Source organism: Chinchilla lanigera, unplaced genomic scaffold (genome assembly GCF_000276665.1).
Source record: "Chinchilla lanigera isolate Chin_1 unplaced genomic scaffold, ChiLan1.0 scaffold00015, whole genome shotgun sequence".
Lineage (NCBI taxonomy): Eukaryota > Metazoa > Chordata > Mammalia > Rodentia > Chinchillidae > Chinchilla > Chinchilla lanigera.
In genome coordinates, this window is record NW_004955416.1 from 7,219,942 (window position 1) to 7,241,974 (window position 22,033).

At 54.7% G+C, this 22,033-nt stretch overlaps 1 protein-coding gene across 5 annotated transcripts; it reads right to left on the reverse strand.

Annotated features, from left to right (window-relative positions):
* Nucleotides 1-1,384: 1,384 nt before the first annotated feature.
* Nucleotides 1,385-20,802, reverse strand: Plcb2 (phospholipase C, beta 2). 5 transcript variants are annotated; one of them, XM_013512599.1, is made up of 32 exons: nucleotides 19,830-20,798; nucleotides 16,519-16,596; nucleotides 15,864-15,932; nucleotides 15,074-15,214; nucleotides 14,859-14,938; nucleotides 14,719-14,772; nucleotides 14,544-14,619; nucleotides 11,616-11,716; nucleotides 11,299-11,465; nucleotides 11,063-11,209; nucleotides 10,734-10,891; nucleotides 10,398-10,480; nucleotides 10,053-10,137; nucleotides 9,786-9,948; nucleotides 9,567-9,679; nucleotides 9,349-9,445; nucleotides 8,386-8,470; nucleotides 8,018-8,142; nucleotides 7,441-7,571; nucleotides 6,730-6,894; nucleotides 6,110-6,209; nucleotides 5,324-5,428; nucleotides 5,096-5,190; nucleotides 4,886-4,961; nucleotides 4,612-4,656; nucleotides 4,291-4,495; nucleotides 4,045-4,210; nucleotides 3,890-3,966; nucleotides 3,706-3,801; nucleotides 3,096-3,153; nucleotides 2,731-2,817; nucleotides 1,385-2,448 (listed from the first exon to the last, which is right to left on the reverse strand). In XM_013512599.1, exons 1-32 carry the CDS (start codon nucleotides 19,911-19,913, stop codon nucleotides 2,257-2,259), a joined length of 3,504 nt encoding a protein of 1,167 aa, XP_013368053.1. In that variant the 5' UTR covers nucleotides 19,914-20,798; the 3' UTR covers nucleotides 1,385-2,256. The 5 variants fall into 5 exon arrangements, with proteins under 5 accessions (XP_013368053.1, XP_005381286.1, XP_005381285.1 ...); XM_005381229.2 differs by having other exon boundaries at nucleotides 4,612-4,653; nucleotides 7,417-7,571; XM_005381228.2 differs by having other exon boundaries at nucleotides 7,417-7,571.
* Nucleotides 20,803-22,033: the final 1,231 nt, after the last annotated feature.

Consider the following 22,033-nt stretch of genomic DNA (forward strand, 5'->3'; position numbering starts at 1 on the left):
ACCTGTCCTCCTCCCAGGCCCCCTTCTTTCCTTCTCAAGTGTCACCAGCCCCCTCACCCTGTCACGTTGCACCAGCTTGGCAGGGTTGGGCCTGATGGCACGTGTCTGGGAGATCCAGAAAGCTACTAGGGGGCGCAGGAGGTGGGGTGAATCAGCGGGGGACCCGGCACTGAGTCAGCAATGGGCTCAGGAGAGGAGAAGGGACCCTTCCCTCTGTGAGAAAGGTGAAAAGGGAGCCGGACCCTACCTCGTAGGTGTACAACAGGGATGGAACCCAGGTGCCCTGTCCCCTGCCTCAGAGCCCAGGGGAGGGCATCAGTTCTTCCTCTGCACATCTCCTGCGGCCAGAGATTAATTCATCTCCCGGGCCCAGAGATGGCATTTACTCAGGGCGACCTTGCCCTTTTTTCCGAGAATAGGAAGCGGGGAGATGGGTATCCAGGTCTGGCCTCATAGGATTTTGTGCACAGTCCTCTCCAGGAAGCAGGATTGCATCCCCTCCCTCATTTCCGGGCTACTAACACCAACCTGGGGCACAGACTCTACCCAGCCTGGCAGAGAGATAAGGGGAAGGCAGTCATTGGCAACAGCTGAGGCTGCCGCCTATGTGCTGCACTTGCACTGGCTCTGGCTCCGGCCTTTGCCCACATTCCTGGCTCTATGAGTTAGGCCTGGACCACCATCCTTACAGAGCTCTACGCCAGGGCCTGAGGGTGGGGAGAGAGAGAGGGGATATCTGACTGCCTGAATAGGCCGGGCGATGCTCTGGGCTATAGGTGTCGCACCCAGGCAGTATCCAGTATGGGCAGAGGGCGGGGACAGGCTAATCAATACCAGGCCTTAGTCCTGTGAATGAGCAGGTCCTCTAGCCTCACCGTGTAGCCAGGGACTAGTAGGGCCTTAGAGGTCCCTATTTTTAGAAGGCACAGGTGCTCACAGGTAATAGCACCTGCTGTAACCACCTGATAAAAAAACAACTCTTCCCAGAATCACTCCACCCTCCCTCTCCCAAGCCAATGCTTGGCCCATTTGGGATTTGGGACTACGGTGAAGGTGCAGGAAATGGCACCATAAGGAGGTGGGGATACCTTGGCACTAGGCTCTTTTGCTCCAGCCCTGAGGACAGAGGCAAGGAAGGGCCACATCTGGGTGGGGGCAGAGAAGAGGCAGTGATATTTTTCAGTGGCTGTGGCATCAGGGCCAGCAGAAGAGGAAGTGACTCCTCTTTGAACCCAGAGACAGGGCCATTTCATTGGGCTCTGGAAGAGGTCTCCCCTTCAGCTCAACTCAATGTCTTTTCCCCCCGCCAGCTTCACTTTGGGGCCCTCTCCTCCACTGTATCCTTTTCCTAGCTGTGGAACAGAGGCCAAGCTTAGGCAGGAAATACTGAGTCAGGTTTCTTTAGTAGGAGTAGAAAGGAGAAAAAAATAAATAAACCTCATAAATTTGGAAGACAAAATGATGCTGACCTTGTCAGGTAGTCTGAGTAGTGGGGTATGTGCCAGGCCTAGGAAGGGGTGTTCCAGGTTCAGCGTGGAGAAGTCAGCTTCCTCCACTCCCCATCAGCCACAGCTCTACATCCCACAGCCCCCTCCCAGGGCCAGTCAGCTGCGGAGCTTTTCCATGGCAGCTTTCACCCTGCACAGGCAGAAGCTCAAGGCAGGGACCCCAGCTGGAGACCTGGGGCCAGCGGTCCCAGGACTTGGAGGTAGTGCCAGGCTCTGCCTAAGGAGCTGACGATGCTGCCTGCGCAGGCAGGCTTGAGGTGTGGCCTGGAAGCCTGGTGAGGTGCCAGGTCAGGACAGGAGGGGCTGGAGCTTGGTCTTACTTGAACCATCAGTGCAAAGCCAGAGGTTCCAGGTGTCGGTCCATCCTCCGGCAAGGCAGCTGAGCTCTGGGTAGGGTATTGCTAGTTGCACTCTAGGAAAGGCAGAGCAGGGCCAGTACTCCATTTCCTATACCCAGTCCATATTCTTTTGCCCTCAACAGATATATATACTTATCCAGAGGTTGGGAGAAGGATGGGCACCAGGCAGTCAGCCTGGAGAAGGTTATAGGCCCCAGATTGGCCCCTGCTTGCTGTATCTGATTCCTGCCTCGCCTCTAGCCAAGCTGCACAGGAGAGAGCTACAGTGTTGAAGGAGCACCAGCTTCTGGAAGCCTGAGACGTTGGTGTCCTTTCCTCCTGGGGGATAGAGCCATGTCCTTGAGAAGGGTCTGATAGTCCTTGTTAACTGTCCCAGTGGGGTAGGGGTATCAGAAGCGGCTTTCTTCAGTGTCTTCCTTGTTTGTGAGTAGCTCCTGCTCACAGGGCTCCCTCGAGGCCTCACCGGGCCTCTCAGCCTTGTCCTCGGCCTCAGAGGGGAAGCAGGCCCTCACCGCCTCCTTCACCTCGGCCTCCAGGCCCTTCATCTTGGCCTCATACTCTGCCAGAACCTCCTGCTGAAACTGTGGGGACACCAAGGAGCACACCTAGCTCAGGAAGGGTCCTCTGCCCACCTTCCCTCCCTTCCCTGGACAGTGGAGCAAGAAGATAACCGCTATTCAGAGCTCCCAGGAGACTGGAGTGGGAGGTGGGGTAGCGGAACTCACCAAGGCTTCTGGGAACAAGCAGAGACCTGTAGAACTGCCTCCTTTGAAAGGCCTCAATGATCTCCTGACTGGCGGTGCCCTGGGGCCAGACCCTTTCCCACCCTAGAGCCATAGGGGCTGGGACAGCTGTCCTGTCACCTGCTTTTTCATCTCTCGGATCTGTTCCAGGCAGGCCGCCTGCTTCTCTTCCAGTTTCTCCTGGTACCGCTCCAGGGTATCTGTCATCTGGGCGGATGTGAGGGGCAGGGAGTCAGGATGGCATGTCCCACACTGCTGGAGTTGGAATCTAGCTATAAACCTAGTTAACCCACTGGAAGACTTGGCACCAAGACCACCTATGAAGAAAGCATGTGTCGGGCTGGGGATTTAGCTCAGTGGCAAAAGCGCCTCCCTGGCAAGCGCAAGGTCATGAGTTCGGTTCCCGGTACCGGAGAAAAACCAAAAAAAAAAAAAAAAAAGAAAGCACATGGCATGGTTTAGGAAGGACACGACCTTTTACACACCTGCTTGATGGCCTGCACCACTTCCTGGATGTGGGAGTTGTTAATCTCTCTCTTCAACCTGTTGGTATAATCAGAGTTTTAGAAAGAGCAGGTGGCCCCTCTAGAGAGGATGGGGTAAAATCTCCTCTAGATATAGACAGATGGGATCTCCATCACAGGTCTAGGAACTTGCAGAGGGGCCAGCATGGGGTACCAAGGAGGATGGAGGTGGCCACTAGGAGTCCTGAGACCCTCTGAGGAGACAGCCCCCTCACTAAACCACACTGTCCAAGGTGTCCATGACAGCACAGGTAGGGGACAGTGGACAGGCCGCTGGCCCTTGGCCTCACTCTCTCCTTGTATTTATCTTCCCTCTATTGCTGATCTCTGCTCAAAGACACTTGGCTTCTGGGCTTTGCCTCAGGAGGATGCTCTCTGATCAGAGGTGATAGAGCTGGGAGCAGCTGTTCAAGGGCCAAGGGAAGGGCAAACCTCTGGGAAGTGAGTCAGGACCCACTTGTAGGGAAGCCTTTTTCCTTCTAGAGTGGGGCCTGCTCTGCACAGTCAGGACCCACTTGTAGGGAAGCCTTTTTCCTTCTAGAGTGAACCCTGCCATCCCTCCAGGGTTCACCTCTCCTGGGCCATCTTGTCTGCGGTGGTTTTGGTCATGGCCTGGACCCGCTCCTGCCTCTTGTTCTCCAGCTTTTTCTTCAGCTCTTTGGTGTCACTGCAGGAGGACAGGCATGAGGCAGTTGTTCTTAGGGACCAAGCGCTTGCTGGGGAGCAGGGACAGGTGTGTGAAGGATCGGCCTTACCTCTCCAAGGTCTCCTTGAGGGCCTTCAGCTCTGAGGCCTGTTTCTCTCTGGCCAGCTCCATCATCTTGGTGATTTGCTACATGAAGGCAGGAAGGAGGGGTTCAGTGAGAAGCCCTTGGCTGTGTGGAGGGGGTAGAGCTGGTCAGGCTGGCACCTCTGCCACATGCTGTTCCTTGCACTTCAGGATGCTGCGGTACTGCTCCTCGCCCTGCTGCTGCAGCTCCTGCTCCAGCTTGTCCTTGAGCTCCTGCATGCGGGGGTCCATGCCTTCAAAGCCCCTGCCTGGTGAGGTCCTTGTGGTGTCCTCCATGGGCAGGGTCCTGCAGCAGCCACAGGGGGACAGGCCCTGAGTCCGAGGCTGCTGTGCTTTTGGAAGGCAGATTGCCACTGTGCCCCTTACCTCTTCTTTCGGGAGCCCTTGCCCTGGCGGAGCTTGCAGCCCAGTGTCCCCAACTCTGTCAGCTGCACTGCTCCCCGCTGGAGCAGCTCCTCCCACCGCCGTGCGCCCCGCCGCTCTAGCTCCCGGAGCTCCTTCTCCTGCCGCCGCTGCAGCTTCACGATGCCTCTCAGCTCACGCAGCTCCTCCATGCTGGCCGTCTTCGGCTCTGCAGAGGTCAGGCTGAGGTGTGCTGCTGCCGAGCCAGGCTCCCCTCCCTGGCAAGCCCCCCAGAACCCAGGGCCCTCCATAGCTACATGCCCAGGGTCACTAGGCTGGGCTTACCTGCAACTTCTTTCATGGCTTCTTCCCTGGTCTTGGCCCCTGCTGCTGCAGAAGGACAGGATGGACTGGTGGGTGTCCTAGGGCCTGTGGCTCAGGTGGGCTCCCCACTCCCTGAGGGCCTCAAAATGAGCCCCCTGCAGTGCACTTTTCCAGCCTTGAGGCTTCAGACACAGCCCTTCCCTCCTCAGGTGAAAGTCTTCATCCTTTGGGCTTAGGGATGTGGTGGTAGAGGTGGAGCCCCCTCCCCCAAGTAAGTGGACCCCAAAGTGCCTACCTTTGGATCCATTGCTTGCAGGTACTGGTGCCCCATTGACCTGACAGGCAACTGGTCCCCCAAATGGGAAAGGCTTCTGTGCAAGGAGAGCGGTTAGAAGGTGGGTCCAACAGCCTCTCTCCCAAAGCTGGGGCTCTGCCCTGGCCCCTATTCTCCCACACAAAGGGCAAAGCTCCTGGGGTGCCTGGCAGTGGTCCAGGCAGCACAGACCTCAGGCAGACCTCCCATGGCATCCTTGAGCTTCACAGATTTCTTATCATGAGCATTGAAGTACTTGATGGGGTTGGCGAGGGCCACAGTGAGATCTGGAGCACAGGGCATTACCAGCCCCAGGTTTGGAGCTGGACCTGGAAGGGCCCCTGTCCTCACCCACCCTGCGATCTGGAGGCTTGCTGGGGGATGGACAGCCTGGGCTTCTAGTATGCCATAGGCCCCTACCTGCCCAGGTGTCAGGCACATAGTCCTTCATCTCCAGAAAGACAAAGAGCGCAGGCATGGTGAGGGCCATGTTGCTCTCGTTGTGCAGACACAGATGGTGGTATCCTGTTGAACGTGATAGTGTGGATCTTGGGCCAGAGCCCATTCCTACCCAGCACTGCACACCAACCACCCTCACTCAAGATCTGGCAGTAGAATCTGAGAGGGCAGGGTCTGAGTCTGGTATGACACCTCCTAGCTGTGTGATCTCAAGCAGTTACTTTAACTCAGTTTTGGTTTTTGAGACAGGGTTTCACTCTATAGTTCAGGCTGGTCTTGAACTCACTATGTAGCCCAGGCTGGCCTCAAACTCATGGTGATCTTCCCACCTCAGCCTTCCAAGTGTTGGAATTACAGGCATGCACCACCATGCCTGGCAGTTACTTTAACTCTTGAGACTCCTCATTTATGAAATAGGGATAGTGTGCGCCTCCTCGGGTTAAGTAAGGATTAAGTGAGAATGTGTTGATGAGGCCTTCACACATAGGTGTCAGCTGCTTGGGAAAGGAAACCAGTGGTTCCAGAAAATCATGGGCAACCTAGTAGGTGGACAGAGTTGCCACCTCTGTCAGCTCTCTGGAGAGAGCTACTCTATTCATGCCTCCACCTTAGGGCCAAGACCACAAGGGGATGAAAGTGAGTTGATGGGGGTCCTCCCTGAGACTGTCCCATGCTCTAGACCGGCCCCCTGTGCAGGCCTTGGCCACAGACCTCTTGGGTACAGTGAAGAAGGGTCCCTCTCCTTACCAGAATTCAAGGCATTTATGGGGATGATGCGGTGTCCAAGAAATTTGTTGCCTTCTTCCATCACAGCCACCCTGAGGGAGGCCAGCTCAGGCATCAAGATCTGGGGAGAGTTTAGGGCAGGACAGTCTGGGGGAGGGGAAGGAAGGGGGCCAAGCCAGGGTCTCTCTGGCTCTAGAAATCAGTGTCAGGGTGAGGACTTGGCACGTGTTGCTAAATTTAGCAAAGGCAGGCAGAGGGCAGATCCAGACCATGTACAAGACGCCCTCGTAGCTCAGCTATGGCTGGTCTCGCGTTGGGGAGAAGGGCTGGAGCTGCACACAGCCCTTGGCAGCTCTGCTAAATAGGGTCCAGTGGGGCACCAGACCCCCTTGATCCCATGGGACCCTGAGCCCAGGACCAGAAGTTCACACTTCTGCCTCTAATCCTAACACAGGCACATGCACACACACAGACACGTGTACTCACACAGACAACCTGCCCACCAAGCAAAAGTCTAACAGTTGCACTTGGTGCTCTGTAAACTGAGGAGGGTATAGGTGAGAGGTGGGAAGAGGAGGAGGAAGATGACAGAGTCCCCTTTGTTCGTTCCTCTTACCAGTAAACAGACCCCAGCCCCACACCTTCTCAAAGACAAAGGGCTCCTCCTTCCAGACAGGGTTGATGGAGTTGGTACTGGGTGACAGCTTGGTGCGATAGCGCCTCTTGGGGTCCCCTGGAAGCCCAAACAGCTCTACTTCCACGTAAGTGCGCACACTGCGCTCTGACAGGAACTGCCCAGAGATCACCTTGGGGTGGGGACCAGGGAGCCCAGCATCAGACCCAACCCAGGCTCTTCTCCAAGCACCTGGGGCTCTGGTTCCCTATAGGTGAAGTATCCATTGTTGGGTATCATGAAAAGCCCCGTTCAGCTCTGGCCACCATGTGAAGGCTATGAGGCTCAAGGGCTACAGCTAAGCTCTAAGGACCAGGGCAGGGCTGCCCCACCTCCCTCCCCAGCCAAGAAGGGAACAGTACCTTTCCCTGGGCCTGGGCTTCTGCCGCCCCACTCTGCCCACTCCCTCTCCCCTCCCCCACCCCTGCTTCAGCCCTTCCCCTTGGTTTCCATGGGGACCAAGAAGCAGCCTCCAGTGCTGAGGAGGAGGCAGTTTCCAAGGCAACTTGTGACTGCATGGGAGAGCAAGCTGGCTGGGACTGAAGTCGTGGGGCTAGCAGGGGAGGGGGTTGGGGTAGAGGGATGGGCCCTTGGGCCTTTCTCCTCAAGATCCCAGACCTCCCCCACCCCACCACTTGTCCTCCTCAGGCCTTGCCGTAATGGAAAGGGTGGTGGCTACCACCACGTCGATGCGGTCCACGGAGAAGGGATTGAACTGCTTGTCCGGCCGGCGCATGAACTCGTGCTTGAGGAGGTAGCCGCTCTGCCCATTGAACTCAAACAATGCCATGTTCTGCTGCATGGGCAGGTCTGGGGGTCGGAGACAGTGGGAGAGGTCTAGCCTGGGTCTGTCCCCAGCCTCTACTTCTTACACGTCCCAGCCTTCATTGTCCCGGCCATGGGGGAGTTGGGTGGACCTTGGAGGCAAGGACTCAGCCTAGTTCTGCAGAGTGGCCCCTTTCAGGAAAGGTCAGCAAGGAGTCATGACATGAGCAATCTGACAGCTGGGATGGGATTCGTGCAGACACACGCTGGCAGGGCAGCCAGGCCCCGTGTCAGCCTCTCAGCCTCTGCAGTTTGGTGTTCATACATGAGCCACCGTGGAAGCATGAGCTAATGTATTCACCCCTGCCCAAGTGCTTGCAGAGCCAAAACAAACACTAGGACACCCACTCTGTTCCCAGGAACCCCGGGAAGCGTGAAGGTGGAACGGGCAGACCCAGGGGCAGGATCGCAGGACCTGAGAGTGCCCTCACCCATCGTCTGGAAGTTGAGGGCAACCATCTGGCATCCAGCATTCCAGAACATCTGGGGCATGTAGTTGGAGGAGTCCATGCGAGTGCCCTTGGGGTAAATGCGGCTCATCTGGCGCTTGTTGTAGCTGTCACTGAGTATAGGAGCCCGGCCAGGGGCTTCTTTACCAGGAGGACCCAAAAGCCCACCCAGCGGCCAAGGTTATAGCTCAGGGGCACAAGTGCCTGCCTGGCAAGCGCAAAGTCCCGAGTTCGATTCCTGGTACCAAAAAAAAAAAAAAAAAAAAGCCCACCCAGAGATCTCTGTGCCCAGATCTCTCCCCAGTGCCCACCCCAGCCAGGGACCCTGGATATCGAAGCCTCAAGGATACTCCACAAACTGCACTGAGGCTTTGGAGAGAAGGTCATAAGCCTTGAGCTCCGTGAAGGAGGAGATGACATAACTTCTGTTCTTCTCTGTGCAGGAAAGAGGGGGTTGGTCTTTATTGGGCTGCCTCTCCCTCAGCCCTACCCTCCGCTTTGGGGCAGCTCCCTCCACTAGAGAAGCCTCTAACCCAGCACTTCCCCTGACCCCTGGGGCGCTGAGGCCAACCTATGTAGGAAATGTGTGGGCAACAGTGGACACACTAGGGGTGGGAGGTGTGCTGCCTGCAAAGGAGAGGCACAGAGGGTGTGGAGACCCCAGGGCCTCAGGAACCTGTGTGCTGGGATATGGCCGGGAACACGGCACACAAGTGATGGCTGAGGGCATGGAGGGAGAGGTGTATGCTAGGGGTGTACACACGGTGCGTGTGCTCAAGTAGGGTGCAGGCTGTGGGTTCATGGATGAGAAGTCAGTGTCCCAGAGGCCCAGCTGTACACAAGATATCCAGAAAGAGCTGTTTTATCAGGGCCATGTACAGCGGGGCCAGAGAGCACACGTGTCTTCAGATCAAGGAAAATGGGGGGCTGTGTAGAAGGGGAAGGGGTTGCACCGGCCCTAGTGCAGTTCAATCTTGGCAGCCGCAGAACCTGTAGGAGACCGCAAGACCAATCCCCACCCGCCCCCCACCCCCGGCAAGCTAGGCTGAGGCGGCCTGCCATCACGACCTGCCTGTCACAGACACACTCCAGAGCATTCTGCTTGTTGCCAAGTTCCTCGGCACAGTGCTAGGAAACTGGGAGCCGCTGCCACTTAAACAGCCCTTTGTCTGACTCCTCGCTGGGTATTTATAGACTGTCCCAAGGCCAAGGGAGGGGAAGCTCCCCTCCCTTACTCCACCTATCAAGCTGCTCTGGTGGGAGGATCCCTGCTCCTGAGTCCACCCTCTGCTCCCCACCCTGTGCCAACTTACGGGCAGAGAGCTCAAAGGAGATGAACTTGGTGGGCTGGACGTAATTGACTAGGCTGGACATCTCCTCGTAAGCTGTCACCTCCAGACCGGCTGTACCCTAGGGGACAGAGGGGAATTTGGAGGGGAAGACAGTGCAGAGCCCTGACCCCCGACGGAGGCCCCACTCCTCACCCCGAGGGTTCTGCATAGGAGCCTCAGGACCCCCCGCCCCCACACACCTCATCAGACTGCATCTTCTTCATCTCCTCTTCATCCAGGTTTCCCGACTCCTCCTCCTCTTCCTCTTCTACCTCCTGCTCCTCCGGATCAGCCCCTTCCTCAGCACCCCACACTGCCATACACAGCTGTCAGCAGGCTCCCAAAGGCTTCCTCACCCCGGGTCTCCTAGTCCAGATGCCTCCCCCCACCGCCACCTCCGACTCCTCCTGGTAACTTACCTGTGTCCTCCCCAGCGGGGGCACTGGGCGGGCAACTGCCCTCAGTGTCTCCACCAAGCTCCTTGCTGGGGGATGCTGGGCCAGAAAACTGGTTCTTCTTGTTCTTTATGAGGATCTTGCCCTGAAGGTCCTCAGGGCTGGGCAGAGGAGTGCCTGGTTTCAGCTGCGGAGAGGGCAGAGGGGAGCGGGTGGGCACCATCTCCTGCTTGCCTGCAAGGTGTGCCGTGAGCCGCTGGGCCCAGGTGCCTCATGGCAGAGCCTACTCACTGGGAACTTCTCCAGGGGCTCTGTGAGCAGCGTATCTCCAAACATCACCCGACAGTATTCTGCCATCTTAGCCTGCTGGCGGGGCCTGTAGGGAGCAAAGTGAGAGTGGGGTTCAGCGACTCAGCTCCAACCCTGTTGCCCATTCTTTTGTGTGCTAATGACCAGATCAGGGACCCAGGTGAGGGAGGTGAAGGAGGCAGGGACACAGGTCCAAGAGCCTGTGTTGAGACCATGGAGTTAAATGGATGCATGGTTAGAGACTGGGACAGCTTGAGGTGTGGGACAGCTTCAGGTAGGAGACTGGGGACCTGATAAAGAATTGGCTGAATGGAGCTGGATACGTACGAGTCCACATGATTTTCGAATGACAGGATGACAGGATAGGGGGAGGTCTTAAAGGCACTTTCTGCAATTGCTTCAATTGCTTCCTGGAAGAGAAAGGGCTCAGTAGAAAGATCAGGGTTCCCCACCCTTTCCCCAGGTGCCTTTCCCAACACCCCAGGTTCAATGCAGAGGCGCACTTGGGCGGCCCTGGTTCACAACCCTTATTCCCCTTACTGGTCTGAGGCATTCCAGACATCCCTGTCCTGCAGGTTCCCTCCCCTTAACTAAAAAAGCTTTTGGCCCAGGGCTTTCCCCACTGCTATTGCCACCCTCCCCAATCCATCATGCAAGGCTCACTTTGAACAAGATGTCTGTGGTCATGGTGAAGCCGTGGGTGATAATGGGCTCCTCATCAGGGGGCTTCCCCTTCCAGCAGTCCAATTCCACACAGCGGCAGCCAGACAGCAGCACCTGGCGGTACATCTCAGCCGAGGACAGGCCTGAGAACTGGCCAGCTGCGCCAGGACACAGAAGGGGCAGGGCTATCACTCAAGGGCAGGCCAGCCCCTCCTCTAGTACAGTCTGCCCTGTGGGCAGGGTTAGCAGCATTGGGCAGCCCCCGCAGATCCAGAGAACAACAGCATCCCCTGGCCAGAGAGGTCAGCAATGAGGCTGCCAGGGCCCACCTGTTAGGTACGTGTTGTGGGAGGAGTTGATAAAGTAGTGATTGAGTGGCTGTGTCATGTCGTGGTGGAGCAGCAGCTTGTCCTGGGCCAGCACGCTGTTCTCTGGCCCACAGAGAAACCAGACCATGCCCTCAGGTGACAGCTGGCCTAAGGGACAAGGGATGTATGTCAAAGCTACAGCCCAGCTGCCAGGACAGAATAGAACTGGGGTGCTGAGAAGTTCTCTTAGGCCTCACCCCGCTGCACGTTGATGACACTGGGCTCATACTTGTCGATGAGGCCCTGCACCTGATCAGGCCGTGCCGGGGGGAACAGCAAGGAGTTAAGCCGTGAGTCACGCTGCTTCTGGTTGATGAACTTGGCCAGGTGCTCCTTGGTCATGTAGGGTTTGGCCTTAGCATGGCTGCAGGTCAGAGAGAGGAGCATAGGTCCATATCTCTTGACCTGGAGGCTGAGACAACCCTTTTCTCCAGATTCCCAGAAGGGCAGGTAGGAGGAGGGGATTGCTAGCTGACACCCCTTTCCCATGCCCAGCCCGGCCCAAGAAGCTCACTAGGAAGTGAAGATCTCATCTATTTCTGGCCGAGGACAGAGGCTCATGAGGAAGCTCTTGAAGACGGATTCTGGGAGATCTTCAGGATTGATAGCATCATTCTGGGGGAATAGTCACCTTGTCACCTCTGGCCCCACCTGCTCAGAGTCAATACCCACAACCTAGCCCAGCTCTGGACAATGAGGCTTGATCAAAGACAATGTTCAAGGCAGCCAGATAGAGGACACCCTGGACATCCACTTCTCAAAGTCTTGACTGCTGATCGAGAATACTCTGAGCTGGTTTGTTTGGATGGTGAGTCCCTCGGCAGGAACAGGATTGGAACTAAGAAGGACCAGGATGAGGAAGAAGAGATGTCAGAAGTTAGTGGTGCAGCTTGCCAAGGCAGTGGGCTAGTTTGTTTCTTTTTTAGGAAAGGACACATTTTCCCAAAAAAGGCAGTTTGACTATAAACATATATACACCTAATAACAGAATCCTGAATTGCAAGAAGTGACAATCCAGCAGTAACAATTAGGGGCTCAGAGTATGGCTCAGCAGTAGGGTGCTACCTGGGCTTGATCACTAGTACTGAAATAACAGCCACAATAGTAAGAGGAAACGCCCAAAGTACAAGGGAAAGGAAGGAAGGAAGGAAGGAAGGAAGGAAGGAAGGAAGGAAGGAAGGAAGAAAGAAAGAAAGAAAGAAAGAAAGAAAGAAAGAAAGAAAGAAAGAAAGAAAGAAAGAAAGAATGAATTTGACTTTATTAAATTTTTACACTGCCAAGGACACCATCAAGAAAGTGAAAAAACAACCCATAGAATGGGATAAAATATTTACAAATCAGGTATCTGATAAGGGGTAACTAAACAACAAAATCTCAACCCGATTGAAGATGGAGCAGGGATTTGAATAGTTATTTCCTCAAAGAAGATATACAAATGACCAATAAGCACATGAAGAGATGCTCAATATCATTAGTCATTAGGGAAATACAAATCAAAGCCACAATGAGAGCAGGAGTGATGGCTCACAGCTAGAGTCTTAGCTACTCAGGAGACTCACATAAGCCCACAAGTTCAAGATCAGTGGGGGCAACATAGCAACCAGTAACAGTCTCATAAACATACCAATGATCAAAAAACAACGCAAACAAACAAAAGAACCCACACTGAGATGCTACTCCACTCCCACTAGGATGGTTTCAAAGATAGTAATAGCATTGGCAGGCTGTGAAAAAACTGGAACTCTCATATAATGCTGGTGGAACTGTAAAATGGTGCAGTCATTTTAGATATCAATATGGTAGCTCTTTAAAATGTTAAATAGTTATGTAACCCAACAGTTTCACTGGTATATGTATATCTAAGAGAACTGAAAACATATCCACACAAAATAATATACACAAGTGTTACAGTGGACACTGGTAGCAGTGTTATTTATGATAACCAAAAAAAGAAAATCCAAATATCCATCAACTGTTAATAGGTAAACAAAACGTTATTTCCAAGCCAGGCGTGGTGGCGCACGCCAGTAATCCCAGCACTCAGGAGGCTGAGGCAGGAGGATCCTTGTGAGTTCAAAGTCAGCCTGGGCTACAAAGTGAGCTCAAGGCCAGCCTGAACTGCACAGCAAGACCCTGTCTCACAAACACACCCACACACAAAAAAGTTATGTCCATACTATGGAATATGATTCCACAGTAAAAAGGAATGAAGTGCTGATACGTACTACAACATGGGTGAATCTGGAAAAGAGCATCCTAAGTGAATAAAGCCTGACGTGAAAGACCACATTAATTATGTACCCATTTACATGAAATGTCCAGAGTAGGCAAGTTGTAGAAATAGAAACAGGAAGTAGGCTGGTGGCATCCAGCAATGGCGTTGCTTTTGCATTGTGCTTCCCTTTCAGGATCATACTGGAAGGCCAGCACTGGCCAGCACTGGTCTTAGCTTGCAAAAGATCTGAGCAAGAGTCTTGCTACATCTCCCTAAGCCCATCTCTGCCTCTGGAGCAGCAGCACCAAGTGAAGATAGATAGGCGGCTTCTTCTGAGACACCAGGAGAGCAGATAAATAGGGAGGATGTAACTTAAGAAGAGGAAGGTGGTGTGTACTAATGGTAGGCAAGTGGAGGGGGCCCTAGGGACTGCAGCAGGAGCCCCTCCCTATGCCCCCTGCACCCTAAGCTTGACTCTAGAGGGACTGACTACTCTCGGGTCACCAGTGTGACTGTAGGGGAAGTTCCTCCTGGAATTCATAATAACAGGTAACCAGTAGGGTCTTAGTTTTGTTCATTTACAAGGTTCTAAATTCTTGCCAGGGAACATACTCTCTGGGGTGCAGGCTGTGACCTACACAAGGACACTGGCCCAGGGGCACACAGGTCTGTGATCTGCTCCTCTGGCCAGGCTTAGACTCTGGCTCAGGGCCCTATCCACCCCAGAGAAATCTTTTTTGGTAATTCACATAAGGCACCCCATGGAGTGATCCTGCTGACAACTTGTAATTAAAAATTAATTGCTTAATTAAAAAGAAACAGGAAACTGCCTTTCTGTGTTGAGCTGAAGTCTATGTCCTGGCAGCTTCCACTTTAGGTCTGTTCTCCCTGATACCCGGTGGAACTCATCCCTTTCTGCAGCCGTCAGATCCTTGCAGACCTCATCTCACTCTCACCTCCATTCCCAAGACTTGAATGGGAACGCAAGCTATTTCTGTGGCTGGCCCTGAACACAGCGTGCCAACCACTGCCCTCCCCCACACGGCCACCTGCTCTGAACCCTTGCCCTGGTCTGCCTCTGCGCCAGGCTCAGTAACGAGCGGCTACCCAGGCTGTCAATGGGACTGATGTCATTCTGGCCTTCCCCACCCACTATCATGCCTGGCAGAGTTGCCCCTGGTGGGAGTGAGAACCCCCAGGGATGGGCTGGGGTGGGGAACCGCTCACCTTGCCTTTTGGAAGGTGGCAGGCAGTGAGAGCAGCTTCCACCCGCTTCCGGTCCGCAGGAAACATCTGGAAAAAACTGAAGGAGAGAGAAAGGAACCAGGCAGAGAGGAGCCATAGGCTGAGGGAAGGACTGGGGAGCTTTGGGAAACAAGGGGAGGGAGCTGGAGAGACTCACTTCTTTACAGGAATCTTGCCCTCAGGATTTAGGTGCTTCTTGAGCTTCACCAGGCTGCAGGGGTGGAAAGCAGCCTCGAGTCAGGGCTAGGGGCTGACATTCCTAGATCCCACGGCTAAGGCCAGGCAGGCAGCACTTACATCTTGTCTAGGAAGGTGCTGCGGGGGGCGTTGGCTGTCAGCGGGTGCTTGGCCAGAGCCAGTACATCCTCAGCCCAGTCCTGCAGGACCACAAAGCTCAGCAGTCAGGCCTCTGACCGCAAGGGTGCCTGGACTGCCCTGCAGCCCAGGCCTGTCTCTCTGTAAGTCCAGGCCATCCCCAGTACCAAGACCCAAGCCAGGTGCTCCCCACGCACCTTACCCACATTCTCCTTGTAGGAGACAAAGTTGTGGAAGGTGAGGTCCACCATGTCAGGGCCGGACACCACTGTGAGTGTCTTCAGCAGGAAGTGGTTGTCTGGAAAGTCCATGTTGAAGACCTCACGGAGCTTCTGGCTCTGCAGCATGTGTGACGTGGTGAGGATCAGAGATACCCCCTCATCTTACCCAAAGAGGTTCCTGCTGTCCTTCTCCTTCAGTCACTCCAGCTGCAGCCCCCTGGGGCAGAATCTCAACCTGTCCTGGGGGCCAGGCCTTAGTATCCCCTATCCCTGGCTCTAGCAGCTGGGACAGAAAGGAGAGACCCACGGGAAGAAATGAGCTAAAGCCATGGGGGCAGCTGTGTATTTTATTTGCCAGTTTTGTTTGAAGATGGATTCTTAGCTTCCAAGCTCAGGGAACCTTGCTTCCAACTAATCCCTTTCTCCAATTTTCCTACAGCATTAGGCAAATATAGTCAAACCAGTTGGGGCAGGGGGATAAGCGGTACCATCCAGATGGTGCAGGATGCTCGAAGGGCAGGAGCTGGCCCTTCCTCCCACACCCTCTCCACCTCAGTTCATTGTGCCCAGTTCCAAAGCTCAGAGGCCAGGCGAGCCTGAGCAAGCCCGAGACAACTCTTACTTGGCTCAGGTTGGGATCTTCGCTGCCCATCCCAGGAACCATGTCCCTTGTTCTAGAGGCTAGGCTTCTCACCCCCCAACAAGAACTCCTTGCCCCAGGAGCTGGTAGCTGCTCTGAATTTAGGCTGCTTATGGACCTACCTACCTTGGGAATCTTGGCAAACTTCCCAAAACGAGTGTCCCGTATACTAGAAATATCCAGAAAGTCCATCTCCTGGCAGGGATGCAGAAAGGTTAGGTCATAGGGAGCAGGGAGCTTCCACCCCCCTTCAAATCTTGGCCAACTGATCTCTCTAGATGCCAAAACTGCCTAGAGCCACCTGGTGCCTACTTTTCCCTTTCCATCAGTCAGGTTCTCCCATGGGGGGGCCCAGGGCCCTCCCTTCTTCTTGGTCCATTCTGCAGGAGCTGGGGCCTGAAGTCTCCCCTCCACCATTCTAGAATCTCTCCAGCTTCCTTTCCTTCCTTCCTCCCAACTGATGAGGTCTTTTATCTCTGAGCCTGGTGGGAGTGAGTAACCCAGAGCCATGTCAGAACACTGCCCTTCAGCCATAGCTCTTTGTACTTTCTCTCTTTCTGTAGGGGATGCCACAGCTGGAGCATCTGGATCCCATCCTATTGGAGTGACTACAACCTCTCTCCCAAACAGTCCAGTCCACCAGAGTGCTCCAGTGCCACCCTTCCAGGCCACTCTCCACTCCCCAGCATCCACACCTCCACCCCAGCTATTAGGACTCTGGCTGGGCTCACTGTGTGAGCAAGAGCTCAGGGCCAAGGTGGGTAGGGGCCTCCCGCCTCACCTTACTCTGATATGTCCAGTATAAGTAGTAGCCCTTGGGATCCACGCGGAGGATCACTGGGGAGGCTATTGCAGTTTCCTGAAGAGAAAAGGGTCAGCTATCTGCTCTAGGACCTCAGCCCTGGCTTCCCTGGCCCACACTAGCGGGTTCAGAGCTCATCACCTCATGTAGGATGCACCTATTCCAGGAATCTGAAGCCAGATTCTTTAGAAATAAGAACTAGAATAGATTGCGGATTGGAGATGGCATCTCTGGAAAAGAAGTTTTCCCTCTAATCCCAAATAGAAGTTCCCAGAAGTCATGGCTCCACCAAAGGGATGGAATTTCTCTCCCCTAAGGCCCCTGCTACCACTTAAGAGAGCTTGATACAGCCAGAACCAAGAGCCCAAATTCCTGTACCCATAGCCAAAGGCCTACACAATCCAGCTGTGACCTGTCCTCCCTCCATGACTGCCCCCAGCCCTTCTGCCCAACTGTCCCATGGAGTAACCAAGTGTCTTCCCACCTCCAAACTAAAGCAGCCAAACTTTTTTGACCTGAAACACGGGCCAGCCCATGCCTCACTCCTTTGGGAAAGCCGTCCTGGAAATGTGCTATAACAGTCTGGGTGTGTGGCAGGGGTGAGGCTTGGGGGGTCATAGACTGGAAGCAGATCCAGGAAATCCCTGGGAGCTGATGGACTCAAGACAATAATCTAGGCCATGAGCTTGGTGCTTGGTGCTTGAGCCAAGCCTTATTGGAAGAGCAAATGAATGAATGAATGATCTCGCCTTCTAAATTCCAGTCCCACTCACACAACACATAGACTACTTTTTAGTTTAATAATGACAATTTCTCCCGATGTGGTGGTGCACACACATATAATCCCAGCACTCCATGGGGCTGAGGTAGGAGGACAGTAAATTAGAGTCTAGCTTAGGCAATTTAGTGGCTTAGTAAGGCCATGTCTCAAAACTTTAAAAAAAGGGATGGGGATATAGCTCAACACAAAGGCCCTGGGCTCAATCCCTAGTAACATACGCACATTTGTATGCATGTGTGTATATATATATAAATATTACAACTGAAGTTTCCAAAAAAACATGATAGTTATTGTATACAAAACCAACCAAACATAAGATTTGTAAAGGAAATGATCAAAGAAAAATGATCAAAGTCTGTTAGGGTTTAGGAGAAAGATTTTGTAAAGAAGCCAATCTTGGTGAAAGTTATATGCTCCATCCCGCCCCTCCTAAAGGAGCTCCAGGGTGCCTGACCCCTGACCTAAGGCCCAGAGAGCAATTCAGCCCTACTTGTGGAGCTGGTGTGATCTCTGAAGCCATGGGCATATCAGATGGAGCCCAGCAGAGCAGAGACATGCTGGGGCTGTCTGCACTGCCAGAGCATTGCTGGGGCATTTCTAGGGTCTGGTGCGGGCCCACAAGGGGAGAGAAACACAGAGTCCAAAGCCATAGGAAGATAAAAGCCGTTATAAAGGGCTGCAGAAGTACTGTAATTGCACGTAACCTCCTGAAGAGAGAGCGAGGGTGTCTCAAGTTTGGGGGGGAGGGTCTCCCAAGCATCATCAAATGCCCACTGGAGGAAAAATAAGCTTTAGGTTTCTGCCCGTTTATGACAGCAGCTATTCAAGAATGAACTTTGTTATCTCTTCCCCACCTGCACCCCACCTCGAGGGGCCCAGAGCAGGGGGCCATCTCACCCCATTCTAGAGGGACTGCCTCCCCTGAAGCCAGTCCCAGGGGCATGAGAGCAAGATGCAAGGAGTCTAAAGCAAGGCTGGAGTTCTGGGTCTAAGTAGTTTCCGGAATAGGAGTGGGTTTTGCGATGACCACTGGACAGTTACCAGAGGGAAAAGGAGGTGGACGGTGGCTCGCTGGGTTTCTTTCCACGCTAGCAGAGCTGCTCCCTCTACACATGTGAAGGGGCTGTGGGAGGTGACGTGGAATCACGGTCTGGTTACGTCCTGTGCAGTGTCCTTGTTTGACTGGCATGATACAGCCCCGTCATCTGCTACCCGGGCTAAAAGCAGTCTGAGAGTTCAGCCTGTCTCAGATGAGCCTGTGCCCCTTGATGAGGCTTGCGACATTCCTCCCCATACAAATCAGGATCCAGGGAACATGAAGGGCCCCACTTTAGAGAGGAGAAAGGGCCAGCCAGGTGCACAGGTTGGGGAGAAGGCCACATAGCATGTCTCTGTCCACTCAGGTCATGCATACTCCTCAGAGGAACTGAGAGACACCACTTCCCTTCTCATTCTAAGCCACTTCCCTCATCCCGTGGGCTCCTGGAACATACCACCTTCATGCTAGGGAAACAGAAAGCAGCTAACCACAGGGCCTTTCCCCACAGTCATGGCTGAGACTCCTCTGCCTGTTTCCACACTAAAGGACCTAGACCCAGTCCCCCAAATCCCACCCCTAAGCCAGACAAGCAGGCTTAAGGCCCTCTCCTCCCTGGCAGAGCCTCTGTACCTTCCTGGGACCACCTCAGCCCTCTCTCCAACTAGGCCATCCCAGCAGCACCCCTGCTCTGAAGGAAGGTCCCCACATGGCTCTCCCTGTTGGCCTGAAAGAATCCCTAACCCTCGGTGGTATTTTCAGGGTCCAGGAGACCAGAGGCTGGGCAGCAGGCTCCCGCTGAGGAAGGAGCAGACGGTGGAGACTGCGTGCAGGGCGAAGCAATGCTTTCCCCTTCCTCTGCAGACAGACTGGTGGGAGTCAGGACCAGGCCTCAACAACAAGGGGAAGCGGAAGTCCCTCCAGCCCTTCCCAGGCCCTTGGAGCAGCAGCTCCAGCTTTTGCTTGGCTCCATGGGCCTTTGGGGGCTGCCCTGACGGTTGCTGAGGAAAGAGTAATATTTCCCTGTGTCAGGCCCAATGCACCTTGTGGGGAGGGGAAAAATGGGGTTCAGAAATCCAGAAATGGGGTTCAGAAATTTTGCTGGAGCAAAAAGAGGGTATCAGTGCCGGGAGGGGACCCTGTCTCAGCTTTGGGGTGTGCTTTCCTCACACCAAGGCTGAGTCAGGAGCCAAATCCCGGCTTTTCTGCAGCCAAGAGGTGGGGAGGACGGATGTAGATCCAAAGAAAGTAGCTCTCTGGAACCCCCAGGCAGCACACCTCCTCCTCACTCCTAGACACAGAGCCTGGCCACCGCAGCCAGGGACATACACCTCGTCCCCAGGCTTGTTTATCCAGAAAAGTACCAGCTGCCTGGCCAAGCCACACAGGCGCCTGAGCCCTGGGAGACATAAACCAACCCTCAGTCTCCACCACCCAGGTCCCCAGCAGCCAGAGGGGCCCCGCCCTACTCACATCGTCCCATTTGATGAAGCGCTCCCCTTGGGTCAGGTAGGCCTTCACCTCGGGGGGCTGCAGGACAGGGTTGAGCAGAGACATGATGCCAAGTGTCCCTCTTTGGAGAAGCTGGGCAGTCACAGGCTGGCAGGAGGAGGGAAGAAGTAGGCTGACAGGAGGGGGAGCCAGGCTGGGCTCACAGGGCACTCCCCCAGAGCTGGTCCGGAAGTCTGGATGTTCTTATAGCTCACGGGGCAGCAGTGGCTGGATGCAGGGCTCAGGGCTCTGGCCCAAGGCCCATCTGCCTTGTAAATCAGCTCCTCCTGCCCTGCTTGCAGCCCCCACTCCTGCCCAGGGCGCCCGGCTCCCCTCGTAGAACCCCCGCCTTCCTCTTATGCCTCAGCACTTCCTGCTCAGGCTTCCTTCTCTGCGCAACCCAGAACTGAGAGGCAGGTCATGAGGGCTGGGTGACTGGGAGCCAGGCCCTCTGGGTCCCAGGGAGCCCAAGAAGAGAAATCTGGGGACCTGGGGGGATGCTGTTGTTTGGGCTCAGAGACTGAGAACAGGTAAAAGGAGCTCACAGGGGAAGGGAGTCCTCAAGGGTGGGCTCCAAGGCAGGGATTCTGTCCCCAGAGGGTGAGACCATCCCAGAGGTGGGAGTAGGAGATGGGGACAGGGCCTAGCTGGGATTAAGTGTTTTGAATAAGCAAAGTTAACAAAACACCTAGTTCTTTCTCAATGCTTCCTTCCCATGAAAATGAGGGTCAGGTGAGGCAACCATGCCTCTGCGTCTCTCTGAGGCCTGGACCTGCACTGCCCAGCCGGCGCCCACCCAGTTCCCTTGGCTGCCTGTCTCCACTGAGCGCTTCTCCCAGGCACCTCCGTGGGCGCCATACCCCAGGACCTGTGGCAGGAGGGCTGCTCCAGATGCTCCGGGCCCCTCGGGGTACACAACCCTCACGCTGCCTTTGTCCCCAGCAGTTCAGTCCCAGCCCCGCTCAGCCCCAGCCCACTTCCTCTTACCTAACCTACTCCTCTTATCACCCTGCTTAGACCAGCTGGGGAGGCAGGGCGCGCTACCCAAGACTTCCTTCCCCTCTCAGCGCCTGGCTTTTGGTCCCAGGTCCCAACGGGGACTTCTCTGCCACCCCCCGGCAACTGTGAGACCCTCACTCTGCCCTGGAAGTGCCCTTGACGGGGAGCTGTGGGATTGTGGTGGACAGGGAGAGGAAGACACTTCACTGAGAATGAAAATCTGCAAGCAGTCCCCCGAAAGCTATGGGTGCGATGACACATGCTCTTGGGAGGTTGAGGCAGGAGGGTCGCAAGTTCAACCCTGCTTGGGCAATTTAGTGAGACACTGACTCAAAAACTGAAAAGGGCTAGGTAGGTAGTTCTTATGAAGGCCCTGGGTCAATCTCTAGTACCGAAAAACAAAAGCCACTAAGGGGCTGGGCATGATGGTATACGCCTGTAATCCCACCACTCTAGAGGCTGAGGCAGGAGGATTCCTGGAAATTCAACACCAGCCTGGGTTACACAGTGAATTCAAAGCCAGCCTGAACTACATAGCAAGACCCTGTCTCAAACAAACAAAACACTAAGGAGATTCCCAACCCAGAAATAATCCCCAGAAAAGCAATTCTAAGACCAGAAGGATGGAGCTGGGAGCCACGAATAACTGAGCCTCCAGGAAACTGCTCAGAGACTCCTGGAGTGACAAGTGCAATAACCACTCCCTCCAGGCATCTCTTCTGCCCTGCCCTCCAGTCTTGGGCCTCCGGGTAGCTCTGAAGTTCAGGCGCTCCTTAGGATCAAATTCCCTCTCTGTTTGAATGAGTTTTGCAAGGGAAATCCCCGTGCCTTCCCAAAGCCCCTGCACCTGTCACCTGCAATGATTTGGTCCCCCCCATGCCACCCAGGCCTTCCCCCCTGTCTGCCCGGAGGCCCCAGCTGCCTCTTCTCTTTGGACCTGGAAAGACAGCCCCTTCCTCTCTGTCACCTGGGCAAGAGGAGGGATGGCTCCTCCACTCATTTCAAGGATTCCCGCACTCCAGACTCTGGCCTTTCCATCTCAGGCCCTCACCCCATAAAACAAAGCCTCACACGTCTTTACCCAGTGGCTAAAATGTGGCCACACCACCTAAGACCCCAACTGCAACTTCAGAGGGGGAAATCGGTGCTCTTCTGCTCACATCCTGACCTCCTGTAAAGCCAGCCCT

What these genes read in the sequence shown, in the direction of transcription:
- Plcb2 (XM_005381228.2), bottom strand. Translation starts at nt 19,913, where the DNA reads ATGTCTCTGCTCAACCCTGTCCTGCAGCCCCCCGAGGTGAAGGCCTAC. An exon ending in CCACAACACGTACCTAACAG is followed by an intron (nt 10,892 to 11,062) that starts GTGGGCCCTGGC and finishes GTCCTGGCGCAG; the next exon opens with CTGGCCAGTTCTCAGGCCTG. An exon ending in CTCAAGGAGACCTTGGAGAG is followed by an intron (nt 3,802 to 3,889) that starts GTAAGGCCGATC and finishes GTCCTCCTGCAG; the next exon opens with TGACACCAAAGAGCTGAAGA.